This window comes from Sceloporus occidentalis, unplaced genomic scaffold (assembly GCF_023333645.1).
Source record: "Sceloporus occidentalis isolate IW3139 unplaced genomic scaffold, rSceOcc1.0.p SCAF_151, whole genome shotgun sequence".
Lineage (NCBI taxonomy): Eukaryota > Metazoa > Chordata > Lepidosauria > Squamata > Phrynosomatidae > Sceloporus > Sceloporus occidentalis.
The window spans coordinates 2,286,195-2,312,130 of record NW_028317131.1 but is presented as its reverse complement, the minus strand read 5'-3'; the positions used below and the strand labels follow the sequence as shown (position 1 = coordinate 2,312,130).

General features: G+C 45.2%; 1 protein-coding gene across 1 annotated transcript; it reads left to right on the top strand.

Moving 5' to 3' along the window:
* The first annotated feature begins 600 nt into the window (after positions 1-600).
* LOC149280636 (nuclear mitotic apparatus protein 1-like) lies at positions 601-24,352 on the top strand. Its single transcript, XM_089500338.1, has 25 exons — positions 601-609; positions 3,273-3,383; positions 4,357-4,442; positions 6,323-6,405; positions 6,611-6,699; positions 7,313-7,393; positions 7,479-7,569; positions 7,718-7,850; positions 8,536-8,690; positions 9,372-9,486; positions 11,240-11,357; positions 11,570-11,710; positions 11,941-12,063; positions 12,343-16,059; positions 17,580-17,648; positions 19,250-19,360; positions 19,682-19,918; positions 20,035-20,204; positions 20,822-21,068; positions 21,276-21,549; positions 21,826-21,962; positions 22,704-22,934; positions 23,138-23,242; positions 23,386-23,637; positions 24,320-24,352. The coding sequence occupies exons 1-25, from the start codon at positions 601-603 to the stop codon at positions 24,350-24,352; spliced, it is 6,918 nt and encodes a 2,305-aa protein (XP_089356464.1).
* Positions 24,353-25,936: the final 1,584 nt, after the last annotated feature.

Below are 25,936 nucleotides of genomic sequence, written 5' to 3'. Positions count from 1 at the left end.
CCGTTAAAGCTTTACTTGTTTTTAATTATCTACAGATTTATTTACTTTACCAAACAGGGTAATGACATCATTGACAATACCGACTCATGAATGTATGTAAAGCGCACTGATTATTTTTGTTACACAATAGGGATCCCATAAACCAGGGAGTCTCTCTGTAAGGCCTATGAGAAGCCTGTCAGAGAGGCCTTAGAGAGAGGGAGCACTTCCTGTAAGGCCTATGAGAAGCCTGTCACAGGAAGTGCTCCTCTCTAAGGCCTATGAGAAGCCTGTCACAGGAAGCGCTCCTCTCTCTTAGGCCTATGAGAAGCCTGTCACAGGAAGCTCTCCTCTCTAAGGCCTATGAGAAGCCTGTCACAGGAAGCGCTCCTCTCTCTAAGGCCTATGAGAAGCCTGTCACAGGAAGCGCTCCTCTCTCTAAGGCCTATGAGAAGCCTGTCACAAAGCACTCCCTGCTTACACACCAGACAGGAAGTAGTTTTTGTTTTTTTGTTCAATAACTGCTAGGCCAGGAGTTGATGAACCCCAGGTTGCCATGGCTCCTAAGACTTTTTAGATCTGTCGGTGTTCTGTATGCATGTGCCTCTGGCTGCTTCTACGATGCGTCCGGTAATATTCATTCATTCACTCATTCACCCCTTTATTTATTTATTCACACACGTATGTCGTATACTTGCCACTACCAGCATGAAGATATCTGTCCCCCCCCCCCCCCCAACAAAAGCCTCCAAAATTGGAAAAACAATGGAGAGGGTGGTGAGCTGCAGCTTCTCTGTAAATTAGCTTTTCCCGCTCTTATGATTGTGGTGGGCAGTAAACTGTTCTTTTATGCTTGTGATGTCACTAAGTTACCTAGCTGGTTATTGAATTGAAAAGCCCACCTGCGTCTTGCACGGCCCCTTGTATGCAGCTTCTTAAGGCGTTTATACATTTACCGTATTGGCTCGAATATAGGCCACCCCCCCCCCCCCCCGAGATATGCTGCCACTGTCCCCCTCCCCCCCGACTTACCAGAGCAGTCTTGCGGGGCCGGCGGGGGACATCTACGCAATACGCGTATACAACTTCCGATGCCGTGACTCAGCGGATGAGTCTGCTCTGGTAAGTCTTGGGGGAAGAGGTAAAACGCATCGTGCGGACGGTCACCGCTGCCGGTGAACGTCCGCACGATGCTCTTAGACAATCTCCCTTTGCTGGGACTCCCCCCGTGGGAAGTGCTGGCGGGGGGGGGCTGTCTGAGCGTATCGGAGAGTAGGATACGGGTCCCCTGCACGGCTGCGGCGCTAGACCCTGAATATATATATACTCGAGCCAATATGGTAGTTCCACAATGGCGATATTTACCCAGCTGCGTTCTGCTCCGTCATTTTATATTTGGACCCTCGTGATGTGTAAGTGGACCGGAGCCATGTAACGTTGTTTAGGTTTGGTCATGCTATTCTAAAATTATGGTCAGGGCAGCCTCTGTCCTGTCACCCGCCGTCTGTTGCAGGGATACCCTGTGGTCTTAAGTCTCAGGCAGCTTGTCTACCGATCACCGGGAACGTGGCGGCCATAGTGACCAGACTTTCTCCCGATTCTTGTAAGTCTTACGGTTTGTTGGGGGGGGGGGGTTTGCACCGGGTAGCAGGTATGCTCTATGATCTGTTTTTTATACGTGTTGAATTCAGCAGTGGAACGACATCTTTAATACAAGGTGGAGTATTTGCTTTGAATTGCTTAATAACCTATCAGAAGTAGTTTAGTTTGGCTTGTGGCAGGGTAAATGTTTGTGAGCTCCGAGGAGCTGGGAATGTGCGACGCTCGCTGTGTCCCGACCGTCTCCGAGACCCGCCGTGTTTCTCCTGGTGACCGTAGGAAGCCGCGTGTCCCCCTATCGTGTACAGCGTTCCCGGTCTGTGCCTTTACCGGTGGCGTCCTAGTAGCAGACGCCAGCTTCTGTTACTGTAGCAAATAACAATATTTGCCCCACCCCTCAAAAATTCCCCAGCTATCTGAAATGGCAAGAAATGCGTTCTAAAACACCTCGCTTAGGTCGCATGTTTTCCCCGATTCTAAATATTGGTTGAATAACTAAAACCCATCGATGGCGTCTGCTTACTTTTTTGTATTGATTTGAAGCCACGTGACGCTCTGTTTTTGTTCCACCAGCTTGGTAACAAAGTGCCTTCTGAGGGTATATTCTGGATAAGCTCTGAGGGTAGCCAATAGGATCTTGCTTTTTTGTCTTCTAAATACATGCCTATATTAAAAATGTTTTATTCTCCCCCCCCCCAGCTCCTTTTTTTGACATGATCTATGTAGTTAAACCCCTAAAACACCGCTAGAACATGAAGAGACCAGAAGGTCCTTGCTGCGATTCTTAAAGGAACCCTCAAGCCATCGTACGCATCACATCGATGCTAATGACCTCCCAGTTGCCCCCTTTAAATTTCCGTGTGGTTGGCTCTGCAAACGCATTAAGACATTCGGCAGAACCCCCCCCCCCCCCGTATGAATTTGCCTCTTTTCTATCCTCCCGCTGATTGGGTGCTTTATGCAGCCAATCACTGGTGCAGAAGCAGGACAGCGGAGTATTAAAATACTTGGTTTAATAAGCGTTGTGTGTTCCCGGGGATACTGGGGGTGTCCCTTTAGTTTTATGTCAGCAGCCCAGAGGTATTTGGTGTGTAAGTAGTTTATTCTTCTGGAGTCGGTTTGACTTGCGCAATGAATAACCAAATAAATGACTTGCATCCTGCTAGCGGCTGTGTCTTAAAGTAACACAAGCCGGCAGTCGCCTGTCTCGCCGGGTTAGTCAGTTCTTTAACCCAACGTTCTGATACATCTGATGTATCGCTTCACTCCATTCATATTCTTCATCTCATAGAATTATCAGTAGACTTTCCTCTTGTCTTTTACCGCGCAGCGGCCAGGCAGCTATCACCTGCGTTAAAGGGATGGCTTTAAGAGTCCTGTAAGTGGTCGGGGGGGGCCACTGAATGGCTGAAGACTTCAGGCTGTGGTTATTGTGTGCTTTTGGTATTATTTTATGCCTGGTACTGGTCATACAATGTAACCCTATACAACGGCTTCATCACCAAAATACCTTGCTGGCGGCTGTCATTCCGCAGGCTGTATGTATAAGGGTTAGTGGATATTGGCTTGTGTGTTTATAACCTTCTTTAAGCTATATCTGCTTTAGCTTCACACGTGTGTGAGTGTATGTATGTATGATGTATGTGTGTATATATTTTTGGTTTAATATGACATATCTGTGTTTTACGTTCTAGGAGCCTGCATGCTGTGTGAGTAGCGGGGAAGGCGGCAGGAATGGCGCTACACGGCAGCACTATGGACGCTCTTCTCTCCTGGGTAAATGGCTGCTGGGGATGAGGTTTAAAGTACCGGCTACTCTGTCTCTGTCGTATCAGAGACCGGCTTTTACATTTACAACGCAACCTGGAGCCATCTGTGCAGCGAGGCTAAAGTTCTAGCAAATTCAGATGAACTTACACATAAACCTGGCAGATTTCCCGTTAAAAGGATGTTCATGCCACAAACCACCTCCCGATTCATGGATGCGTGTAAAAGTACGAAACTCATAGCCACAAGGGCTCTCATAAGACCCTCCGGAACTCTTGCGCGAGTACTGGAGCTGGCGGGCAGTACGTATTCTGGGCATGCGCACTCCTGCACAGGTGATACATGGGGAGGGATGAAGAACTCCCTCTATGCACTGGCATGCAAACATATTAATGCCAAGATTTTGCTCAGCTCTCATGTAAATGAAAGTGTAAAGTACCTGTGAGCCCCCAGCGCCCGCGAGGTCTGTCCCCATTCGCTTATCTTGCAGTACTTTCCAGTTATTATATTGTTCTAACAGAGAGCTGGCTGCTGGTTTCCCCCGAACGTTACTGGTACAGGCAGCTCACGTGCTTCACTCGCCCCTAACGGGCCCTAAAGGCTGCTTTGTGTCATATTGGATATGAATAATTCAGTTTGACAAGCTACCATCGATGGACTGGTTTGGAGTTGGGTCCTCTGGGCTACAGTGACTTCGTCTGAAATGCTGCAGGCAAAAGTCCAGACGTGATTCTAATACAAAAACTGCAGATATATGCGTTCTGGGTTTAAAAATGACGCCTATTTATACATGAAATATATTTAGTAGAAAGTCTTCAGGTAACCCCAGACTCTCACCCCTGCTGTATCCACATGGATGCCAGAACACAGCCATTGCTACGAAAGGTTGCTTTAATGGGACAATCACATGGGAAGGCATGCTAACTCCTCTTACAGGGCTTGGGGAGCGATTATTGAATATCCTTGTACATGCGCGTTCTCTGCTCTAATGCCAATCCTGTGTCTCTGTAGGTGAACAGCCTGAAGGTCGATGAGCCCGTGGAGAGGTTATCTCAGCTTCAGGATCTCAGCATTTTGATTAAAGTTGTCTCTAAACTGTGAGTAACAACCACAACGGCTCTACGGCCTGGAGGGGCTACCACCAGGCTGTTTATTGGCAATAGGCATGAAGCCAAGTCACCGAGCTCAATGTCACCGCAACAAATTGCCTGCTTCACCCCCATGCATGCCGATTTCCTCAGAAGGGGAGCTGTCCGCACATTGTCCAGAAACCTATCGCTTAAAACGTGTTTTGTGTTATTACTTACATGCCTTTTTAGTATGTTGCTGTTATTAAGGTTTGGCGGGGGGCGGCAGGTAGGGCTCAGTCATCTTAATCCAGTGCCTAGCTGTAAACCTGCTCATGCTTTTTATCCGCCTTTCTCACTGTTAACACAGCTTGTAATGGATTAGCATTTTATTTGACTTATTAGCTACTAGTGATCCTCAGATTTTTCTATTGTCGGCAAAAGCTGGGGTTGGCCATTGATACCCTCTGTACAGCGCTGCAGAATTTGGTGGCGCTATATAAAACAAATTATTAATAAATGGGGACTCCTTATTCAGCTCACTTGCAGGCTCGTTCATTACAATAAATGTATATATTACTAAAAATCATAAATGTAAATAAATAATAAACCATTAGCATGAGCAGCACAGACATAATACTTCTTAAATGTCCTTTAGAGATCCTCTGTCTTCAACAGACTAGGTTAGATTTTAAAGTATTCCATGCTCCCCCCATCTCATTTAGTTCACAGGGCCCTTTTTTACACTTCATAGCGTCCATACGCGTAAACGCTGTTCATATAGCTGCATAACGGGGCAGGATTATTGGGGCATTCTCGTGGAGGGGGTTCACCACTCTTGGTAACGAGCATACAGGCGATCTTCCTTATCCCATACTAGCTTATTAGCCTTTTTATTCTTCCTTTTCTTTAGGTTGTATTTTAATGATTTTTTTATTAGCGCTTTGTCAACCCGAGTGTTGGGTGCCAACTGTTTTTTCTTGTGGCTTCCTTGTACTCCCTGCTTCATCGCCTTCCTTTGTGACCCCTTCTGCATCCCGTCCTCCCGTAGATGGTTAGCTCTTCGGCCCCGATCTCTAGTGCCGTTTTCTTTGAGACCCCGTTTCCTTTTTTAAATCTCTACAAACTGCTGTGAAAAATAAGAAGTAACTTTGTGTCTTTTACATCACAGACATGTATATTTACCAGGGAAATATAGAAACCGCAGCAAGAGGTAAAAATCCTCCAACGCCGGACATGACTTAATTTTATATCTGTTTGTGTGTGCGTGTTTAATTTTTTTGTGTACTTAAATGTATTTATATGGCACAGCGTTTCTTACATTAGACACATTCAAAGGTCATGACAAGACTAGGACTATCTATTTTTTTTTTTTTTTTTTTCCTATCCATTAACCATCACGTCTCAGATTTATTGGGGGGGGGTCTCACCTTCTCTACCCCTGCTTTATGGGGTACGCTAAGACTCTGCAAGCTTAAGAGCCGTGATCGGGACATGTGCTATAAGGTGTTTTCCGCTAGACCCCGATGTCGCTGTCGAGGCTAGGACTGGCCTGTCGGGCTTCTGACGCAGCGATCGCCCGCTTCACCTCTAGAAAACATTCACCCTCCGTTGTCTGTCCATGGCAAGCGATCACAATGCTCACAAACCCAGATAAAGCCAAAAGGCAGGTTTACGTGATCGTAGATTTCAATGCTTGCATCGTCACGTGGCCACGTCTATATTCATTCCACTTTAACTCTTTACGGAGTTAAGCGCTGTAGAACCATAAATGCCTATTTACCATGCTTCAGACACATCGCTTATTATATATATATAATTTTTTTTTTTTCTGGCTGGAGAACTACAGTGTAACACGGCTTGCATGTTTCATGTGTGTATATTGTGTGATATCTTGTTTTCTCTCCTAGTAATGGAAATGCAGAGGAAACCACCCGGGTTCTCCAGCAGCCTCTAGAAGACAGACTTAAGTTTCTCTGCAACTTCTTACAAAGTAAGGTCAAGCCCAAGGAGATTATATATGTGTGTGTGTATATATATATATGTGTGTGTGTGTGTGTGTGTGTGTGTGTGTGTGTGTGTGTGTGTGTGTATATGTTTGATATAGATCTAGATATATCTCATTTCTTCTTGCTTTGGTGGGATTTGGGTGTTGTGGGCTGATACTAATGCACCAGCCTCTCTGTCTCCACCTGCAGGGTATTGTCGGTATGGCTCCTCTGCGGAGAACCTTGTTCAGTGGCAGAAGATTCTTCACGGAGAGAATGTGGAGGTGGAAATTTCCAAGGTAGGGTTATAGTTACCCCACGAAATCCTCTCTATTTTCAAACTTATTGGCACAGTTTATGTCCCGCTTACAAGCATCTATGCATTTTTATTTATTTTTTTTGTCGTAAAAGCGACCATGGGGACCACACACACTGTCTGGCTTTAGGTGAACTAACAACTTGTATTATGGCAAATACATTTACTATATATATATACTGTGTCGGCTTACTATATTGACTTGTGGGCGCTGTGTCCAGAGTATATTGTATCAGATATTTGAAGATGCCCTTAATGTAAAGGCTCCCCAAACCACAAACGGTGCCATAGGTGCCACTTTAAATGTTCTGCTATGTAAACCAATTAAAAACTGCCAATAAAGGTAATAATAAAAAGTTGAAACATTTTTTTCCTCCAAACATATTAATTTTTCTCCCGGGGGGGGGGATAGAAAACTTGAAATAACATAAGTTAACCCTAGCTGTATCTTAATCGCTGTTATAGTTGTCGGTGTTTTGCCCCCACAATCTACTGATTGCTCCATATACAAGTCTTTGTATCCAATGTCTTTGCAATAATAATTAATGCAAATATTTCGTTCAAAACCATCAGAAGGCTTGTTTGTTTTTTCCTAGGTTATTGTCCTACTTTTATATTATTCCAACATGAAATCCAGAAATCTCAAAGAGCTTGATGATTTTGACCACAAGACTCAGGTGAGGCATATGTTTAGATCTTTTTTTCCTGTAACATTTTCAGTACATTTCCCACAACGCTCTCTCTTCGCTTTTATTTGTGCAGACAGAGTTGGCCTCGATCCTTAGATTTGTTCTGGACAATGAAGATGATCTGTCTCAGAATGACAAGCTCATCCACTTCTTGCAGAGGAAAGGTACGGCTGAAACCCGAACGCCCAACGGTATGTGTTAAACACACGTCTACACTAGCATTGTGTGGCCTTTATGCAAATTAAAGATGTCTATGGTGGGTATTAGTGTTCTAAGCTCGTCTCCGGCAATCTGTTTTTTCCTCCGCTGCAGCTCGCTTTCCGTCCTCCAGTGACCTTGCTTCTAGCTCCGATGAATCCATGTCTCCTAACGTGCCCACAAAGAGGAGGACAGAGGTGCGCTTTCTGGAGCTGCATCGTGTGGCATCCTCGTCGGCCATGAAAAGGTACATACTGGGGGGTGTATTGGAAACCATTGCTGTCCATTGGTGTAACCTACAGAATACGCTTGATGTGTAGCAGACATAGTAGGCATGGGCACCTTCCAGACCATATAAACCGTAAGCCATTTTACTCCCAAAGCAACCTGTGAAAAGAAGAGAAGCACATGATTAATTTCTATATAATCTACATTTTGGCAATGTAACAAGCCAAAAGGATTTTTTTTTTTAATCTAATTATACAAGAAACAAAAGCAGTATATATTATTATTATTATTATTATTATTATCCTTTATTTATATAGCGCCAACAGTTTACGCAGCGCTTAATACAATACATAAATTCAAGGGATATGACAAGACAAGAATTGACAGACTAAGACAAACCGATACATTTGGTGGAGAGAGCCCTGCTCGCAAGCTTACAATCTAGAGTATATAAAACAACAAATAGAAATGCTCCAGAAAACAAAAAAAATACACTCCAAGGTTTGGCTTCTGTACATAGCAGGTTTGCATGTGCTGATGAATGAACGGCTATTAAATGGAACATTCACAATATCCTCTGCATAACAATGATCTGAGTACAAATATTTCACCATATAGAATAACACAGTACTACAGTATATATGATGTTGCAAAGCCTTTGTGGTCAAGATCGCCTATCCCTAGTGTGTTCTGTTTTCCGGCAGCTTAGCAGATGCTCCCTCGTCCCCGATGATTGAAGTCTTGCACATGCCTCAGTTCCAAATGAGGCGTCTGAAGAAGCAGCTAACGGAGGAGAGAGAGTTCAGGGATGAGCTGGAACTGGAGCTCTCCGAGAACAAGAAACGTCTCGCCGAGAAAGGTGAGACAAAGGAATCATTTGTGGAAGCGAGCATGCGCGTTTCCAGCCAAGTTTTCTCCAGGGCTGAGACCCATGTTGCTGGGACCACCCTGAGCTCAAGTCTGCCTTAAGTTTCTTGAAATGAATACAGTGCTTTGGTGCACACTTGTACATCTGAGCAGTGTTTCTTGCTGACTTTCTTGGCAGCATCAGGACTGTATTGGAAAAAAAAATAGGTTCTGCTGAGAAGACTGAGTTTTGTTTTTTGGTTTTTTTTTTGGTTTAAATTTTCATAAAAATAAGATTGTGGTAACAAAGTTGCCACGATCCGTGAGATGAACATTCAGCCCTCGTATGTATTATAGTAAATAATGATAAATATAATGTCCCCACAATGTTATAAAACCTTAAGGGCGTTCTCATTATAGCTGCTTTATTTAGTGTCTAAAAAGGAGACTTTATTAGATGCGATATCTTGGGCCGGCGTAGAGAAAAATGCTTTCAGGAACTCCGTGTACAGCAAAGCAGCAACACGCCATCGCCATGTTTACCTAGCACATTTGCCTAAAAGTTTGAGCTGTACTTTAAGTATACAAGAGGTAGTCCTTTTTAAATATTTTGTTTTTAATACCCTTGTGAATAGAATGTCATGTTGCCCATTTGGGGTGAGGCAGACTGAATTTGGCCCGCTTTGTGTTGCAGATGCACAGCTGTTCTTGATGCAGCAGCGTATTGAGCGTCTCGTGGTGCTGAATGAGAAGCAGGCTGAGCAGCAGGAGCCCAAAGAGCTGGAGGAGCTGAGAGAGAAAAACGAAAGGTACCATTTCAGAAGAGCAGTAAGAGATCTGTGACCGGCCCTTAATACTCCCTATTACTCAACTTTTATTACTGAGGATGCAGAACCATAAACAGAATCTTCTGGGAAATTCATTTGGCCATTTTTTCCCCTTCATGCTCCAAAGGCCCTTAACCTTAATCAGTCGTTGGTCTCATCTTAGATTCAGAAGCCATATGCCTGTCCCATGCATGTTTAAATGCCCTCGCTGTAGTAAGATCTACCACTTCTGCTGTTGGGCTGTTCCTCTACTACCCCCTCAGTAAAGTAAAACGTTCTTACATTACATCTAAATGGTTCTGCTTTGATAGTATCACCGAAGACGCCATCAAAACACTTACCTAGTTTCAGGGTGTAAATACCGTATTTGCTCGATTATAAGACGACCCTGATTATAAGACGACCCCCCAAAATCTGAATATTAACTTAGGAAAAAAGAAAAAGCCTGAATATAAGACGACCCTAAAGGAAAAAAGTTTTACCAGTAAATGTTAATTCATGTAAACTATTTTTTAATAAAAGCTATGATTGAGAAAAATATTTTTTTTGTTTTTATTTCTTGTATTTTCCAGCCTGTCCCCCAGTTACGCACATCTGCCCCCAGGCTTGCCACACCAATATGGCACTGTGGCCCATGATATGCCTTTTAACCCTCTATATGCCACTGTGCCCCATGGTATGCCTTTTGACCCCCTATATGCCACTCTGCCTCCAGAGATGCCTTATACCCCTATATCCCATTCTGGCATTTAGGGGGTTAAAATGCATATTATGGGGCAGAGTGGCATATAGGGAGGTATAAGGCATTTCAGGAGGCAGAGTGGCATTAAGGGAGTTAAAAGGCATTGTATAGAGCACTCTGCCTCCAGAAATGCCTTATACCCCTATATGCCACTCTGGCATTTAGGGGGTTAAAAGGCATATTATGGGGCAGAGTGGCATATAGGGAGGTATAAGGCATTTCAGGAGGCAGAGTGCTCTATTAAATGCCCCCTTAACGCCACTCCAGAAATGCCCTATGCCCCCATTTAACTAACACACACACACACACTCTCTCCCCCCCTCCCCTCCCCTCTCCCCTCTCCTCTCTCCTCTCTCCCCTCTCAGCCATTTCTTACCGGTGCTTCCAGCCGGGGCAGCGGGTTGACGTCGCCTTCTGCTGCAGCCGGAAGGAGGTGGAGTTGGCAGCGGGGGTTTGTATGCGTCCGTCGCGTATACTTTCCCCGGCTGTCAGAGATCAGAGATCTCTGACAGTCGGGGAAGGTCTCCGCGACGGACGCAGACAACCCCCGCTGCTAGCCACACCTCCTTCCGGCTGCAGCGGACGTTGTCTACGCGGATCGCGTAGACGTCAACCCGCTGCCCCGGCAATACAGCAGGAAGCACCGGTAAGTGTGTGTATGATGGGGGGGGGGGGTGAGACAGGAGGATCCAGGTCCCCTGCAGCGGTGCGGGGGATCTGGATCTTAGTCTCCTAATCAGACTCTATTTGAGGTCTGATTAGAAGACGACCCCGATTAGAAGACGAGGGGTATTTTTCAGAGCATTTGCTCTGAAAAAAACCTCGTCTTATAATCGAGCGAATACGGTATTCTTGCAATTTTAGCTGTACTGTGTGCCAAAGCAGACTGTCTTCAAATTAATAGGGTGTCAGCTGTGTAATGTAGGCAACACTGTTTCTGACCTATTAATGTTTTTTTTTTTCCCCCCTATCTCTCACCATTAAACTTTATAGTCTGATGATACGACTTCGTGACACCCTCAAACAGTGCCAGGACATGAAGACGGACAAAACACAATTAGAGAGGAAGAATGACCAGCTGTCTGAGGAAAATGGGGACCTCTCCTACAAGGTACTCTAACCTAACTCCACCTGTATTCCAGTATGCCAAGTTCCTGGCTTATAGGAAATGTTTTCCATAAAATTACAGAAAGCTTGAGTACCATGCTTTGCTCACTTAGAGTTTTCAAAAGATCAGAGCTCAGCCAAAAAGCGCTACCTGATTCACAATTGACTAACACAAATTCCCTTTGGGCTTGTGCCCGCGTTTCCTCGTCTATCCAGGTGCGAGACTTGTCGAGTCGCCTGGTGCAGCTGCAGGAAGCGTTGAACGAAACATCGGAGGAGCATGAACTGTCCATGGCCGCCTGGCAGCAGAGACAGAGCCTGCTGGAAAACGAGCTCAACGTGGCCCTTAACGAAAAGGTAGGGCCGCCATATTTTTTTTTAGGGCTGTGATACGGGGAAGGTCTTACACAACCACCAGTGAGTTTACTGGGTGTGTGACTGACGAGCTTCCCAACATGTGCCACAGGGAGACATTTTTATTTTTTATCATGTATACCGCAACAGTTTAGTTGATGTTTTGATATGAACTATAAATTGTCTCTATTTTTTTGGCGACTGTTAATTTTTATCTTGTTTGTCCTTTTTAGAAATACCTCGAGGAGCAGATTTTAATTCTTCAGGGCAAGATTTCAATGCTTGAAGACCAGCTGAAGAAGCTTGGGGAGAGCCATTCATTGGAGAAAGGGGAAAGCATGGGGGACATCCTGAAGGTATCGCAGAGCGCACTCAACCTCTTCCCAGAGGAAGAATCTCCACAGATGCTTTCAGGACTCTGAGAAAAAGGCTTGTGTTGCATGGTCTCTGAAGGAATGATAGTATAACTGAAACAAAATGGTGTAAACCATGTGAGGCTGAGATGTTGCATGTGTCCAGAGCATATAAATGGCAGATCCAGAAAAAAGCATAACTAAAAAATGTAAATAAATGCCAAATACATTAACTTTTTTGTCTGTAATGTCACTTCTAATATGTGTTCTCTCTCTATTTAGTTGGAAAGCCTTCAGCAGGAGGTAGTCACACTTACAGCAAAGTTAGTTGAACTCCAAGCTCAGATCAGCCAGTTACAAGAGGAAAAGAGAGCAGCCACCGAGGAGTTCGAGTTTCAGAGATCGCAGTTTGAATCTGAGAAACTTCAGCTCCAAGAAATCGTGACCAACCTGCAAACGTCGCTGTCTGAGATCACTTTCCAGAAGGAGCGGCAAGATCAGGAGGCCAGAGCTCAGGAGGAGAAGCTGATGTGTCAGATCACCACCCTGAAGCTGGAAATCTCCAAGATGAAAACGACCCTGATGCAGAAAGAGGAGCAGCTTTTGGGGCTTCATCGTGAAGTTGAACTAGAGAGGCGGCAGAAAGGAGAGCTGATGGAAACCTTAAAAAAGCAAGAGGAGTCCTCAAAACAAAGCATGAAGGCTCTTGGCGATCAAGTGGACCATCTTGGCAGCGTATTAAAACAGTCTGAGGGCAAAGTGGTGGAGCTTATGCAAAGACTAGATGCCGAAGCCCAGCAGATGGCTCATTTCCAAGAAGAATGCAAGAAACATGTCAACGAAAGAGACTCCACCTTAGCCATGTTCAACGAGTACAAGTCTGCTAAAGCGGAGGAGCTAGAGAGTTTAAATAACACGGTCCATGCTTTAGAGCAAAATCTCCAAACAAACGTGGCAACGATCGAAGAGCTGAAGCGTGAGAAGACAGAGCTGTCTGTGAAAGTCCAAGAGCTCGATGCGACCATTCTGGATCTGATTGCGAAATGTCAAAACCTAGACGCTGAGAACGATACTCAGAGTAAGGCCCATGCAAGTGCCTTAGAGGCTCTGAAGTCACAACTCGTCGAGCAAGAGAGCCAGCTTAGGGTTTATGAGCAGAAGGTTGCCTTGATGGGGTCTGTGACCGAAGAGAACTCCCTGCTTAAAGAGCAGTTGGCATCTCTGGAAGACGCCGTGAGAGTCTTAAAAGGCCATTTAGAAAATGAGAAAGCTAAATATGCCACCTCTGTGGAAAGAGAGGGAAAGATGACTTCTAAACTAGAAGAAGACCTTAAGAAACTCGGTGAGAGCAGAGATCAAGCACTCGTAGAGCTCCAGGAGGAAAAAGCAAACGGCAGAAGACTAGAGTCTCGGCTCAGGGACTTGGAGGAGGAATACCGGGTAGGGGTTGAAAGCTTTCAGGCCAAACTCACGGAAACCACTGCAGGAATAGAACAGCAGCATGCAAAGCAAGAGGAGCTGGCACTGGAAGTAAACAAATGGAAGGGCATTTATGAAGAGACCAAACAGGGCATTGCTCAAAGCTCCTGCATGATGGAGGAACAGATTGAAACGGTGAAGAAAGACTACACTGAGGTTTCTCAGCAGCTAGAAAAGGAAAGGACTCGTGCGTCCGAGTTGGAAGCCCAGCTAAAGAATGCCACCACCGCTCATTCGGAGAGCGTGTCCAAGCTGAAAACAGAACTGTCCGCTGCTCTTAATTGCATCAAAGAGAAAGAAGTCGAGGAACAGAAGCTGCTCCGTGCGATTCAGTCTGCCGAGGAAAAGCTCAAGCTGTCCCAGCAAGAGGCGACGGAGAGGATTTCACACATGGAGTCATCTTTAAGTAATTCAGCGCAAGACCTGCAGAGGATTTCACGTGAGCTGGCGGAAGAGAAGAATAGGAAATTGGAGCTGGAGGCCAAAGTGAAGCAATTGGAAGATCAGAAATCTGAAAAAACGGCAGCCCTAGAATCTGAAATGACCACCGTACAGGCAGCCGTCAGAGAGCGAGAAAGTGAAGCCCGGAAGCTCTCCGAAGAGGTGAATTTGTTGAAGAAACAGCTGGAGGAGTCTCGCCTTAAACACCAGGAGGAACTAAACGCGAGGAATAAAGTAATCGAGCAGCGGGAGGAGGAGAGGGAGAGAGCCGCAGTTGATCTCGCCGCGGAGAAAGCTGCGAAAGCTGAAGTGGAGGTTCAGCTGCAGAAATCTCTGGATACTCACAAAAACGAGTTCACCTCCCTGCAAAATGAATTGTCCCGTTCTCTTGACCTCATTGCTGTGAAAGAGAGCGAGTTAGAGAGACTCGCAAAGGAAGTCTCTTTGAGGGAAGACCAACTACAGCAGCAGCAGCGAAAAGTGTCCGTACTTTCTGATGAAGTTACTGCGTTGAAGGCGTTAGAAGTAAAATCTTCCACGCAAGAAGAAGAAATCAAACAGTACACGCAAAATGTTAAATCCATGGAGGTCGAGATAACCGCTCTAAAGACGTCAATTTGCGAAAAAGAGAGAGAAGTTGAGCGTTCGCAGAATGATCTCACGGTCAAAGAGAGAGAGAACGCTTCACTCGGAGAGCAGTACCAGGCTGCGCTAGGCGAGGTGCAAGCTCTTCAGTCCAGCGTAGCAGATCTTATGAAGAAGCGCAGCGAACAGGATGAATTGATAGTTCTTGCGCATAAAGAAGCCGCCGACGCAAAGAGCCTGGCTTCAGAGAAGGCTTCAGTTTCAGAGCGGCAGAGAGAGGGCATCGAGGATTTGGAGGCAAAAATCCAGCAAGAACAGCAGAAGACACGCGAGCTTCTGAAGCAGCTCGAGGATTCTAGATCGTGCGAAACCGAGAGAGAGTCTTCTCTGGAGGCCTTGAAGAAAGAATTGTTTCACAAAGTGCAAGAATTGGAACAGAGTCAGAAAGCGTTGCACGATTCCAGCCGAGAGCTGTCCTCGGTGTTGTCCGAAACTCAGCAGAAAGGTAAATCTTTAACGGAAGCTAAAGAGCAAATAGCCGTCTGTCGTGCAGAGATTGAAAGGAAGACCGGAGAGATGTCCGTCTTGCAAGCAGAAGTGAAGAGCTTAACGGAAAGACTAGCCTTGAACGAGAAGTCTTGTGTGGAGTTCAAAGACCAGCTTGCAAGCGAGAGAAGTAAAAGCGTGATGTTGGAGGACGGTCTGAAGAAGCTCCAGGCACAGTTGGACGCCTCCTCTAAAGAACTGGCTGAGAAGCGAGGTGCTTTACAACGTGTGCAATCTGAAGCTCTGAGCTTCAAGGAGACCGCTGAAAAGCAAAGCGTTTCTGTAGAGGAACTGCAAAAGAAACTGACTTCTCAGAAAGAAGTGAAAGAGCGTCTTGAGAACGAAATTCGAGCTTGGAAGGAAAAATTTGACCAGAGAGAAGAGCAAATGTCTCGTCTCCAAAACCAGCTTAGCAGCTCCCAGAATGTCCTGGAGGAGTTGGCCTCTCTTAAAAACAGTTACCAGGAGCTCAAAGCGCAGCGGCTTGTCATGGAAGAGAAACACGGCGAAGAGCTTGAGGAACACCAGAAAAGGGCAGAGTGTTTACGGGCTGAGCTTGAAAAGGCTAAAGGAGAAATCTCTGAGCTCATGGAGCTGAAAGACACTTTGGGGCGGCGAGAGCTGCTATTACAGACCCTGCAGACGGAGAAGGCTGCTTATCTGACGCAGATCTCCGAGCTCCAGCAGGCAAACGGCGCTTTGTCCCATCTCTCAGATCAGGGGGCAAAGAAACTTGAAGCCGAGCTTTCCAAAATCACAAACCAGCATACCCAAGAGGTCCAGGCTCTCCGCCGGCAGTATGAGAAAGCGGTCAGTCAAGGCAAAGAAGAAGCTCAAGAGCTCGGCCAAAAACTGCAAGCTGTGACCAGCAAGTATGACCACGCAAAGACCAGAGTTCTGGATGAAAGACAGAAGTTTCAAGAAGAGAAGCAGAAGTTACTGCTTCAGGTAAGAACGACCTGTAGATTCTCATATTTAAATTGACCTCTTAGATTTGTGGCTCGTGTAGCAAATCCTTCATCGCTTTTGTGAAATCTATGCTTCTATCGGAAGTCATATTAAGGTCCAAGTAAAGCTGACAGGTCCAGTTTTTAGGGGAAATGAAGTCATTGTTTTATTGTGTAATCTTTTATTTTTTTTTTTTTATTTTTTTTTCCCATCAAACAGGTGGAACAGTTGGAGACGGCTAAGAAGGACCAATCCGAGCAGGTAACGAGCATAACCAACACTCGGCTGCAGCTTCTTAAACGGTGATGGTGCATGCTGCTAACACATCTTCTATGTACAAAGCCGTCTCTGGTTTTCGTTGAGAACTGTTTGCAAAAAAAAAAAAATGGGATGCGTCGGTGTGCGGGATCCCGGACGTGCGCTTTCCGTTCCAAAAGCGCTCGGAGCTTTGGTTCCTTCGTACGCAATTAGGGTGGTAGCTTCGGCTCTGACCTGACCCATGTCCCTTTACGGCCTCCACGCAGGTTAGACTTTTTACTCATTTGGCATCCTCTGCTTCCAACCAAACCATCCAATGTTAATCTCTCCCTGTGATTCCTTCTAATTTGTTCCTGTGCGGCGCTGCTCCGGCACTCTGCTTGCACACAGAATAATGTTTAATCCATGCCTAGGAATGCTTTCTTTAGAGGGATTTCTTTTAAGGCCAAGCCATGCTTCAAGGTTTCCTCGTTGATTTTTGTTACACTAAGACAACCCAGAGAACGATCGAATAGAGGCGTTTCGTTGATCGTCGTGAAAGTCTCTTGGGAAGGTGGCTTCGTTAATTTCCCCGACTGGCTTTCCCTGTGGTTTTTTTATTTTATATATATTTTTTTTTTCCCCCACATATTTCTGAGTTTAATTAATTGAGCCTTCAGACGCAGCAGCAATCTTTTAATCCGCCATTCCTTTCTAGTTTAAGGCAAACAGTTTCCAATGAACACCGCAACATATCATGCCGCTAGGTGGAAGCCGTTGGCACTGGCATAGGGGTGATACCTTTTTTAATGTAATTCATCGCATGCGTGGGTATAAATTGGTTCTCTGAGAATAGATTTTCGGATTACTAACTGGCTTGGTGCTTTATACACCAATATACACAGCGACGATCAACACAGATGCCTGCTTTGGGCATGCTTTGCGTGTGATCTTTGACCGCGTGTTTATTACCTACATTTTCCGCATGCTCTTCAGACTCCTGCTTGTAAATGTATGTTTTCCATGAAGCCGTTTAGTATCTGTAGCCCATGTGGCCTCTCCCCTAAAACATCAAATACCTGCCGGTGTGCCCCCTGTGCGTGGTGTCGTCATGTAATTAAAAGAATCTCTAGATTTATTTTTTTTACATCGGGGTAATATCATATCCATGCATTTTCCTTCTTGGGCAACATACATTTTAGTAGCGTTGTGAATATATCGTTATGTGGACTTTGAAGGACTATTGCGGGTTCCCACATATGCTGTGATGCATTGTTTTCCAGGTACAGGAGTTGAGCCAAAAGCTGAATCAGCAGGAAAAGACCATAAGAACTCAGCAGCAGAAGCTCAAGGTACGTGGCGCTATACAGAAGAATTTTCCCTCTGCTCCTTCACCGAACGTTGGTTCGAACATCTCGCGGAACAATATATTTAATGTTTGGCAGAACGGCTAGTTCCACTCTCCAAAACCACGCTGGGTTCCTAAAGTCGCAAAGCCGGAGAGATTTCTTTAGTGACCACAAGTAACCAATTCATGAGCGTGAAAATAAAAGGATTGTCTGATGTCATTGGAGTCTTCAGTGACTGGGCTGTCGGATTATTTAGAGTACATGTCGAATTAAGCTTTAACCCCTTCAATCCCCTATAGACGTACCGGGACATCCAAAAAACGCCAATTAAGAAACCCCTATGGACGTCCCGGTACGTCCAGCCCTTCTTGCAGCGTCCGGGACACATCCCTGCCGCTGCACGGGAGATCAGGCTCCTCACTGCTGTCCGATCTGCTGTAACAGCTTCCGGCATGAAAGCTGTTAGGCTTCAAACTGCCCGATCGCGCGGACGTAACCTGGAAGGTCATCTGCAGGGGATATCCTGTCCTCCAATGAGGCACAGAGACGCTGCGATCTCTATGCACGTCTGTGAGGACCTGCATAGAGATCACAGTGTGATCGGTGCGGGGAGGGGAGTGAGAAACCATGTCTCTCACCCCCCCCCTCCCGTCCTGAAGCAGTGAAGGGAAAAAAAGCCGTTTAAAAAATAATTAAAAAAAATCATTAAAATATAAATAATAAAAAAATAATAATGTGAGCTGTGATGTCATTGTGACATCACTGGCATGTTCAGGAGGTGCCTAAGAGGACAAAAAAAACAAATACAAAAAAAAAAAATATATAAAAAAAAATAATTATAAAACCTTACATCCCATTGCCCTAGCATTACATCTACCCAGTATAACCCTCCTGCCCCCGTTCACAACCCCCAAACCCGTTAAGCCATAGGCATAAAAATTATACAAAAAATTTACACCTTATAGTATGCTCCCTGGTGCTGGGAAAGTCTGGAAAATCTATATAAATTAGGTATTTCTGAAATCAGGACCCCTGAATTAATAAACTTGGAGGGGATTTTCCATCACTTTACCTAATTTTGTGAGGATTCAGATGGAAAATGTAAAAAAGTGTTTACTAAATTTCTCATTCTAAATTTTCAGCTAATCATCCAACTATGGTATGAAAAGAAAGCTCTATCTCTCCTTGAAAAAAACCAATATATAGTTTACATGGGTACACTATTCACAGGAAAAGAGAATAATCTCTCAACCGACAGCCCAAAAACGGTAAAATTGCTCTGGGCTTTGAGGTACCAAAAACCCCTGGGATTAAAGGGGTTAAAAAAAAAGCTGACGTACACTAAAGAAATGGTTGACGGTGAAAGTCTGATCAGATAACAAATTATGTTAAATGCTGTTTAAAAATAAGACTTTTTTCATTTTATTTTGCAATATTGAACCAGATCACTTGTAAATTACACTCTTCGGCCACTGACCGTGATCGCTTTAAGTCATGGTGCTAGACCATACCACTTTGTTGTTTTTTTTCCTTTGTTCTCTGGTTCTATAAGCGTTTATGGCGCCCGTTTTTGTCTTTTGACGTTGAGTCTTATCTCTGTAAAGCTAAGAGAAAGCGAAGTTCGTGAAGAGGTCGACGGGAAGCAGAAGAGGGTTGCAGAGCTGGAGACTCAGCTGGAGCAACAGATGCAAGCTGTGGAGCATTATAAATCCCAGGTAGGACTCGCGTCATTACCCCGCTATTGTATTGTGTGTTCAGCTCTGATGTGCCCAAAGCATTTCAAATTAGTCTATTAAACTGTTAGGGGAACATCAAAATGACACTCGCCTTTTAAATAGATGGGGAATCTAACTATGCCTTAATGTCGTGCAAGTTGTTCATGGCATAGCGTAAGAATTCACAGTTGAATTTATGGCTTGGTTGAACCTTTTTTTTGTAAGGAAGGTTTGAAGTCTTGATGGTAAACCACCCAGGCTTCCAGATATCTTTGGGCTTCCAAAGTAGGGTTTAACTGACCGTGTGTCTCACACCATCAGATGGAGAAGGCCCGGGTTCACTACGATGCCAAGAAAGCACAGAACCAAGAATTGACTGATGAGCTTCAGAAAGTCATCAGGGAGCAGGAACCGCTTCGGAAAGAGCATGCGGAGCTCAAGACGGAGTGTGAGCGCCTCGGCAAGGAACTGCAGCATTCTCTGCTCCAGAACAAGGAGACGGAACAGAGCTGTAAGAACCTGACCGCTCAAGTGAGGACTTTGGAGGCCCAGGCGAGTGTCTACTCCAGTATTCTGACTCCATTTACAACAAGATGTCTGGATGCATATAGCCGTACTTGAGGATCTCAAATTGGCCGCTTCTGATCTCAACCTATTCTTTTCTTCAGGTGGAGTATGCAGACAGGCAGCTTAGAGAGCTGGGCAAGTTCCAGGTAGCCACAGATGCTATGAAAAGCCGAGAAACCCTTTGCCCCTCGCGGGTTATAAGGCAAAGCCACGCAGATGTCAGTATAGACAGCCTGGACATGAGTGATGAGGAGGAGCATCCAATGAACTCCACAGGGTATGAAGTGTTGGGGAAGCCATAGAGGTCTCTTGCCTTTTATTCTGCATTTGAAAAGACCCCTTTATCTGTACATCATGCCAACAGTTCCCGCTTTCTGTGCAGTACGTAGGGGTTTACTCACTAAACGGTGAGAGCTTAGGTGTCTTGCATAAGACTTATTGCAACTCTCCCTCGAGAGTCAACGCAAATTCTTACAGTAGAAACATTTCCATGTTGGTGCAATAATAATAATGCATAGATATTTTTGGGAGATTAAATGCTTTCTCTCGTTGTAGAGATTTATCTTGGCATCTCCTGTTTTGTGACTGAGGCTTGTGGCAATAAGGCACACATAATTGCACAAGATGTTTAAAAGTTTGTAGAACTAACAATAGATGTAACTCCTCTTATTGAGACTCGAAACGTTCTTGCACCATCTTGCTTTTTTTTTTTTTTTTTTTTAAATATTGTCCATTCAATATAGCAAAGAAACCGGATTAAATTCATGATTGGGTTACTTGCGTTCTAAAATATCTTTGGTCCTGTTGTGTATATTATTAATCCCACACATTATCCATGGATCGTTTTTTAAGCATGCGTTATATTTGATCCCCACTATGTGCTTTACGTCTCAGAAAGAATGGTCGTTCCCACCAAGGACCCGCGGCATCCTCGGGAAGTCTGGAATCTCTGGCTTCCGGTCGCCTGCCACGGAAAGTGGAGTCTCTTGAGAGTCTTTACTTCACCCCAATCCCTACTCGGGCTCAGTCTAAGCTAGACAGCAGCATTGGCTCTATTGGCGACCTGTCCTTGGATTCCAGCAAGAAGACTCGATCTGCTCGTCGACGTACTACCCAGATCATCAACATAACCATGACAAAGGTAGGCGAACGTGGAATATCCTCCGCTATCGGGGCACTTCGGCTGTTACCAGTACAACAAAATGTTTCCAGCCCTGCCTTGTTAGGGATACGAATGTTTCACACTCAAGCCGGCACCTTTCAAATTGTGTATTTGTCAACCCCCTCGGCAGATCCTTCACCGCGTGTTACAGGAATGAATGTTTTTTAAACGTGTCTCCCTCCGTAGAAAACGAAAGAGGAACCAGAGAGCGCCAACACCTCTTTCTACAGCCTGCGCTCGGCTCTGTCTCATCAGAGCCTGCATCCGGAGAAGCTGCAGCGGGGCGGCCGGCCGCAGCCCGCGGTCTCTGCACCGGCGCTCTCCAGCCTCCCGTCCCAGGAGTCGCTGCTGCGGCCCGAACACGCGTCCTCGGATGATAGCCTCAATAACTCTGTGTTAATGAACCTCCCAGGGTATCGCCCAACAACGCGAAGCTCCGCGCGGCTCTCTCAGGCCGGAGGTAAATAAAGCCTAGCTGTGTGTGTGTGTGTGTGTGTACAACTTCAAATCTAGGTATACAATGGTCAACTACTGTAAAGCCTACTGCTTCCCCTGCCAAGTGTTCTACTTCAAAGGAGCCCCTTGATTTAGTTTATATAGAACGTGTACCAAGAACCAGCTTGCTGTCTAAAATGCATTTGCAGGATTGTTCGGTTAACACTTTTGAAGGCCCCTGCTGTCACTTTGACGTCCCTCATAGACCATTTCCAAGACCCTACGAACTCTGTTTTTTCAGGACGGAACAGCTTCTACATGGGTACGTGCCAGGATGAGCCAGACCCCCAAGAAGACTGGAGCCGAATAGCAGAGCTGCAGTTAAGGAACCGGGCTTGTCCTCCACACCTCAAGACCTCCTACCCGCTCGAGTCTCGGGTAAGAGAGGGAAGATTTGATAGAAACCTTTTAAATACTTAGAGATTTAACAAATGCCTGGGGGGAAGCTTCTTTCAAAGGAGGAGAAACATTAGAATAAGAGGTCAGTGTAAAACTAGAGGGTCCGAGGCTTAAGCTTAGGTTTGGTGCCGGTTGTGGCGCTAGTAAGATCTGTCTAACTTGACCTTTTGTATGCTTATTATAAAAAAAAAAATATTGGTGAATTTCAGGTTCCTTCCACCCGTATAATATGGTCTTATGTGCTGCGTCTCGGTTCAGGTCTAAGGTTTAATTTTCCTTTAGTTCCCCAAATCTTTCCATACCTTTTGGGAAACAATGGATTTGGGGTAATTAAGTGATATTAAAAAGTGTATAGAGCACTATTGCAAAAATTGTAGTGTTCGTGTATACGGAGCGCCTGTTTAAAAGGGCCATCAAAGAGGTCGGTTGGTCGGATATGATCATTTATACCATAGACCAGGGGTTCTCAAACTGTGGCCCTCCAGCTGCTGCAGGACTACATCTCCCATAATGCTCCTTCAGCTAAGGGGCTGGCTGAGGAGTATGGGAGATGTAGTCCTGCAGCAGCTGGAGGGCCGCAGTTTGAGAACCCCTGCCATAGACTTTTCGGAGACACGAGAAAAAGATCCCTCTCAACTTCGGCTATATTATGTATGCAAAGGCAACACATGTAACGAAAATGTAGTTCTTCCATTGAATCTGATGAATCTTCCCGAACAGCCGTCGCTGCTTTCTGCCACAATCACGGATGACGAGGTGAAGATGGGAGACCCAAAGGAGACTTTACGGCGGGCTACCCTGCTGCCTTCACAGATCCAGGAGTCCACGACGCGCAGAATGACCTTGGCTTCCTCGGGGGTCGATCATTCGTGGGGAAGCAATGTCCTCACTAGACAGCAGCAAAGAAAGAGAGTGTCCGAGGAATCCCATCAGGGGCCGGACACACCGGAGGTGAGAGGGCAACTCTGCAGCGCCGTCACTAGGTTTATAGGGGAGCGCGGATACAAGTGTTTAGTTTACATTTCTGATAAACCTTTGTTTTTGTGCCATTTTTCACAAGCGATTGAAATCCAATTCTCCCTCTTGGTCACAGTGAGCAGCACAAAAGACTTTATTTTAGAAATGATTATATTGCAAATCCCTTTCTTTTGCAGTCTAAAAAGTCCGCCAGCTGCTTTCCACGACCCATGACCCCCAAGGACAGACATGATGCACGGAAACTGTCCACGGCTGAAAGCAAATCAAATGTCAACCCGCAGGTGGGTCGCTGCCGCGTGTGCCAAGCGTTGGACTTTCTCTAGACTATTGTTTATAATGGAGAGATGGGAAGTATGTCCTGAAATATCAAAGGTTTCAGGAAAAAGCTAACTCCTCGCCAACTTCCTTTTCTTCTCCCTCCCAGCTGACACAGTCCAGCCGGCGACAGTCCATGTCCTTTAATATTCTCAACACGCCGAAAAAGTTGGGAAGCAGCCTGCTAAGAAGGGGTCTTGGCAAGAAGACTCCAACACCCAAGAACAGTCCCCGCACGCAGGGGGGCAGGGGGAACACCGGCAGCACTTCTACCAAATCCCCTCTTCATACTATCCGCAAATCGCCAAGCAGGAAGTCACCCAGGGTCTCCAAAACTAAATCCCCCCGCACGTCAAGCAAGGTGGGTAGCAAAGCACACGTTCTGTGATTTCTGCACTTCTCCGTGTGTGAATGTGTTCTTGTGGAGTAGATCATGGGCGATCGTGTAAATTATCCTCCTTTACGTGAGGGTATTGAAATCCTATGACTATACGGACATCGTAACCTCAAGAGGTCTGGTTTAGTAAACAGGATCTTTGATGATCTACTTCTTGGCTTCGCTCTTTATATCCCTCAATGCCGTCGTAATACAACAGTTTTGTAGAATAATTGAGTTGTTGGTGTGAATAAAGGCGGCATGAATTCAGAATTTTTTTTTTTTTTTATTTTCTTTTTTTATAACCGTTTCTGTTGAAATGATTTTTACATGGCTTCTCTTTTGACCAGGCGGGGCAGGATGACCATTCGCAGGTAACTGGATTGCGTGTATGGGTGTTAATCACAAATTATCACACTTGGCCCAGGCATTTGCACAAATCACTCATAATTGGGCTTTCTGGTTCTGGAAGTGATTAACCACAGCCTAGTTTACCTCTGACTGGTGAAATATGATTTATTCTGAAATCGGTGTTTAAATGCACAGTTAAAAAAAAAAAAAAAAAAATCAGCTGCGGATCATAATGCTTGCTTTGGCTTTTGTCCTGACTATAGCTTTTTCTAAATCATAATATATTAACTTTTTTTTTCCCCCTTTCATTTTGCAGTTTTTCGAACGCAAGCAGACCAGGAATAAATAACGGGGATGCCGATCCATTTTTTTTTTCCACGTATGGGACTGCTTTTTATACCAGTTTAACATGTTTGCTGCCACAGAGTTAACCAAGCTTAAAAAGCCCGATGGTGGCAAAACCCGCAGAAATTTTTGAAAACGTTGTAAATTTTCCAAATTTAATTTCGTATTCTGCCTTTTGAATGGTGAAACGTTGGCGAGCTTCACAGTCGTTGTGACTGATCTCCGGGAACGGATTGGGTTTGTTTTTGTGTTTTTGTTTTTTTATATATATATTTTTTTTTTCTTCATTCTGCCTGACAATGTGTGAGAAGTATGGGTTTAAACAACCGCAAACAATAATACAAGCAAGGTTTTAAAGTTTAAAGAGAAAATATGAACTGCACAAGCTGAATTTTATGGGGAGGAAGAGTCGGACAGTCTGTCCTCAAAACTTGTAGCCGCCAACTGCATTTCATGCCTGCCTGACATGTTTAAAGTTGTTTGATTGTGTTTTTTGTTTGCCTGATAGTCCGCTAACTCTTTTAGTGCCTTATTGATGTGGCGATACCAGTGTGGCAGTCTTATTTATTAAAAATCATACCCATTCCCACACTCTGTATCTGTAGCAGAATTCTGGCTCCTCTTGGCCTCTGCATCGGGTTCTGTTCCTCGGAATAATCTCTGCGAAGGAGCTCTGGTGTAATGTCATAAAAGAGCATTTATTCCGGGCGCGTTGGGCATAAAGGTAAACCGATTATTTCACAATAACTCTGCCTTTTGGATATTCTCCCAATGCTTACTAGTCCGTGCCAGGGCACCTGTAAGGCCACGCGGCGGCGTCTTGGGTCCTTCTTGGTAATCTCGCTCCCATCTGCAAAAGCAACTGATATTCAATGGTCAGGTCTTCAATATTGTCCGTGCGAACGTGTCAATACCCCCCACTAACTGCCCCTCTATCAGTACAGTGTGGTAATCTACCCTCGCCATGTATTCCTCATGCTGCGCTCTTTTAATCCATGTTCTTTTAATACCCCCCCCCCAACACCGCACATGCGCGTCACACACACGATCCGCGTTCATTTAATTCCCCGATCGATTTAGCTTTCATACCCTGTCACGCTCTGAGATAGGATTCCTCACTCCAGTTAGTGGAAGCTATGGAGGCTTCCCCTCTCATTGCCATACGCCAGGATGATGGGATACGTAGTCCACAGAACCTGGTGCCACCAGACTTTGCTGCTCTCTACTGACATCTCCCGGGTTAAACTCCCTTTTCTTTTTCAGTCTCGGGCTACTTTTTTCCTCCTGGCACCAAAACCTCCCTCTTAATTTTTTGGGGGGCTTCACAGCCATTTAGCATCTTAAGCTTTTGCGCATTCTGATGCCGTTTGGCCGATAGTTTAGACCCAAATACTATCGATTGTTTTTTGTGGGGTTTTTTTTTATCCTCGCACATGCGTGTGAGGTTACTCTTTACTACTGCAAGGACCTTTAATCTCTCCCCTGCACCTCCGCTCCATGCCTCGTTTTTACCGTCTTTTCTCCTGCTTGTAGCGATATATATTTTTTGTTTTTATTGCGTCTTTACGTTGATCTTATATTTTAAACA

Coding starts and splice junctions, on each gene's coding strand:
- LOC149280636 (XM_089500338.1), top strand. Junction 6,406..6,610: donor TCTCTGCAACTTCTTACAAA/GTAAGGTCAAGC, acceptor CTCCACCTGCAG/GGTATTGTCGGTATGGCTCC. Junction 7,570..7,717: donor CCACTTCTTGCAGAGGAAAG/GTACGGCTGAAA, acceptor CCTCCGCTGCAG/CTCGCTTTCCGTCCTCCAGT.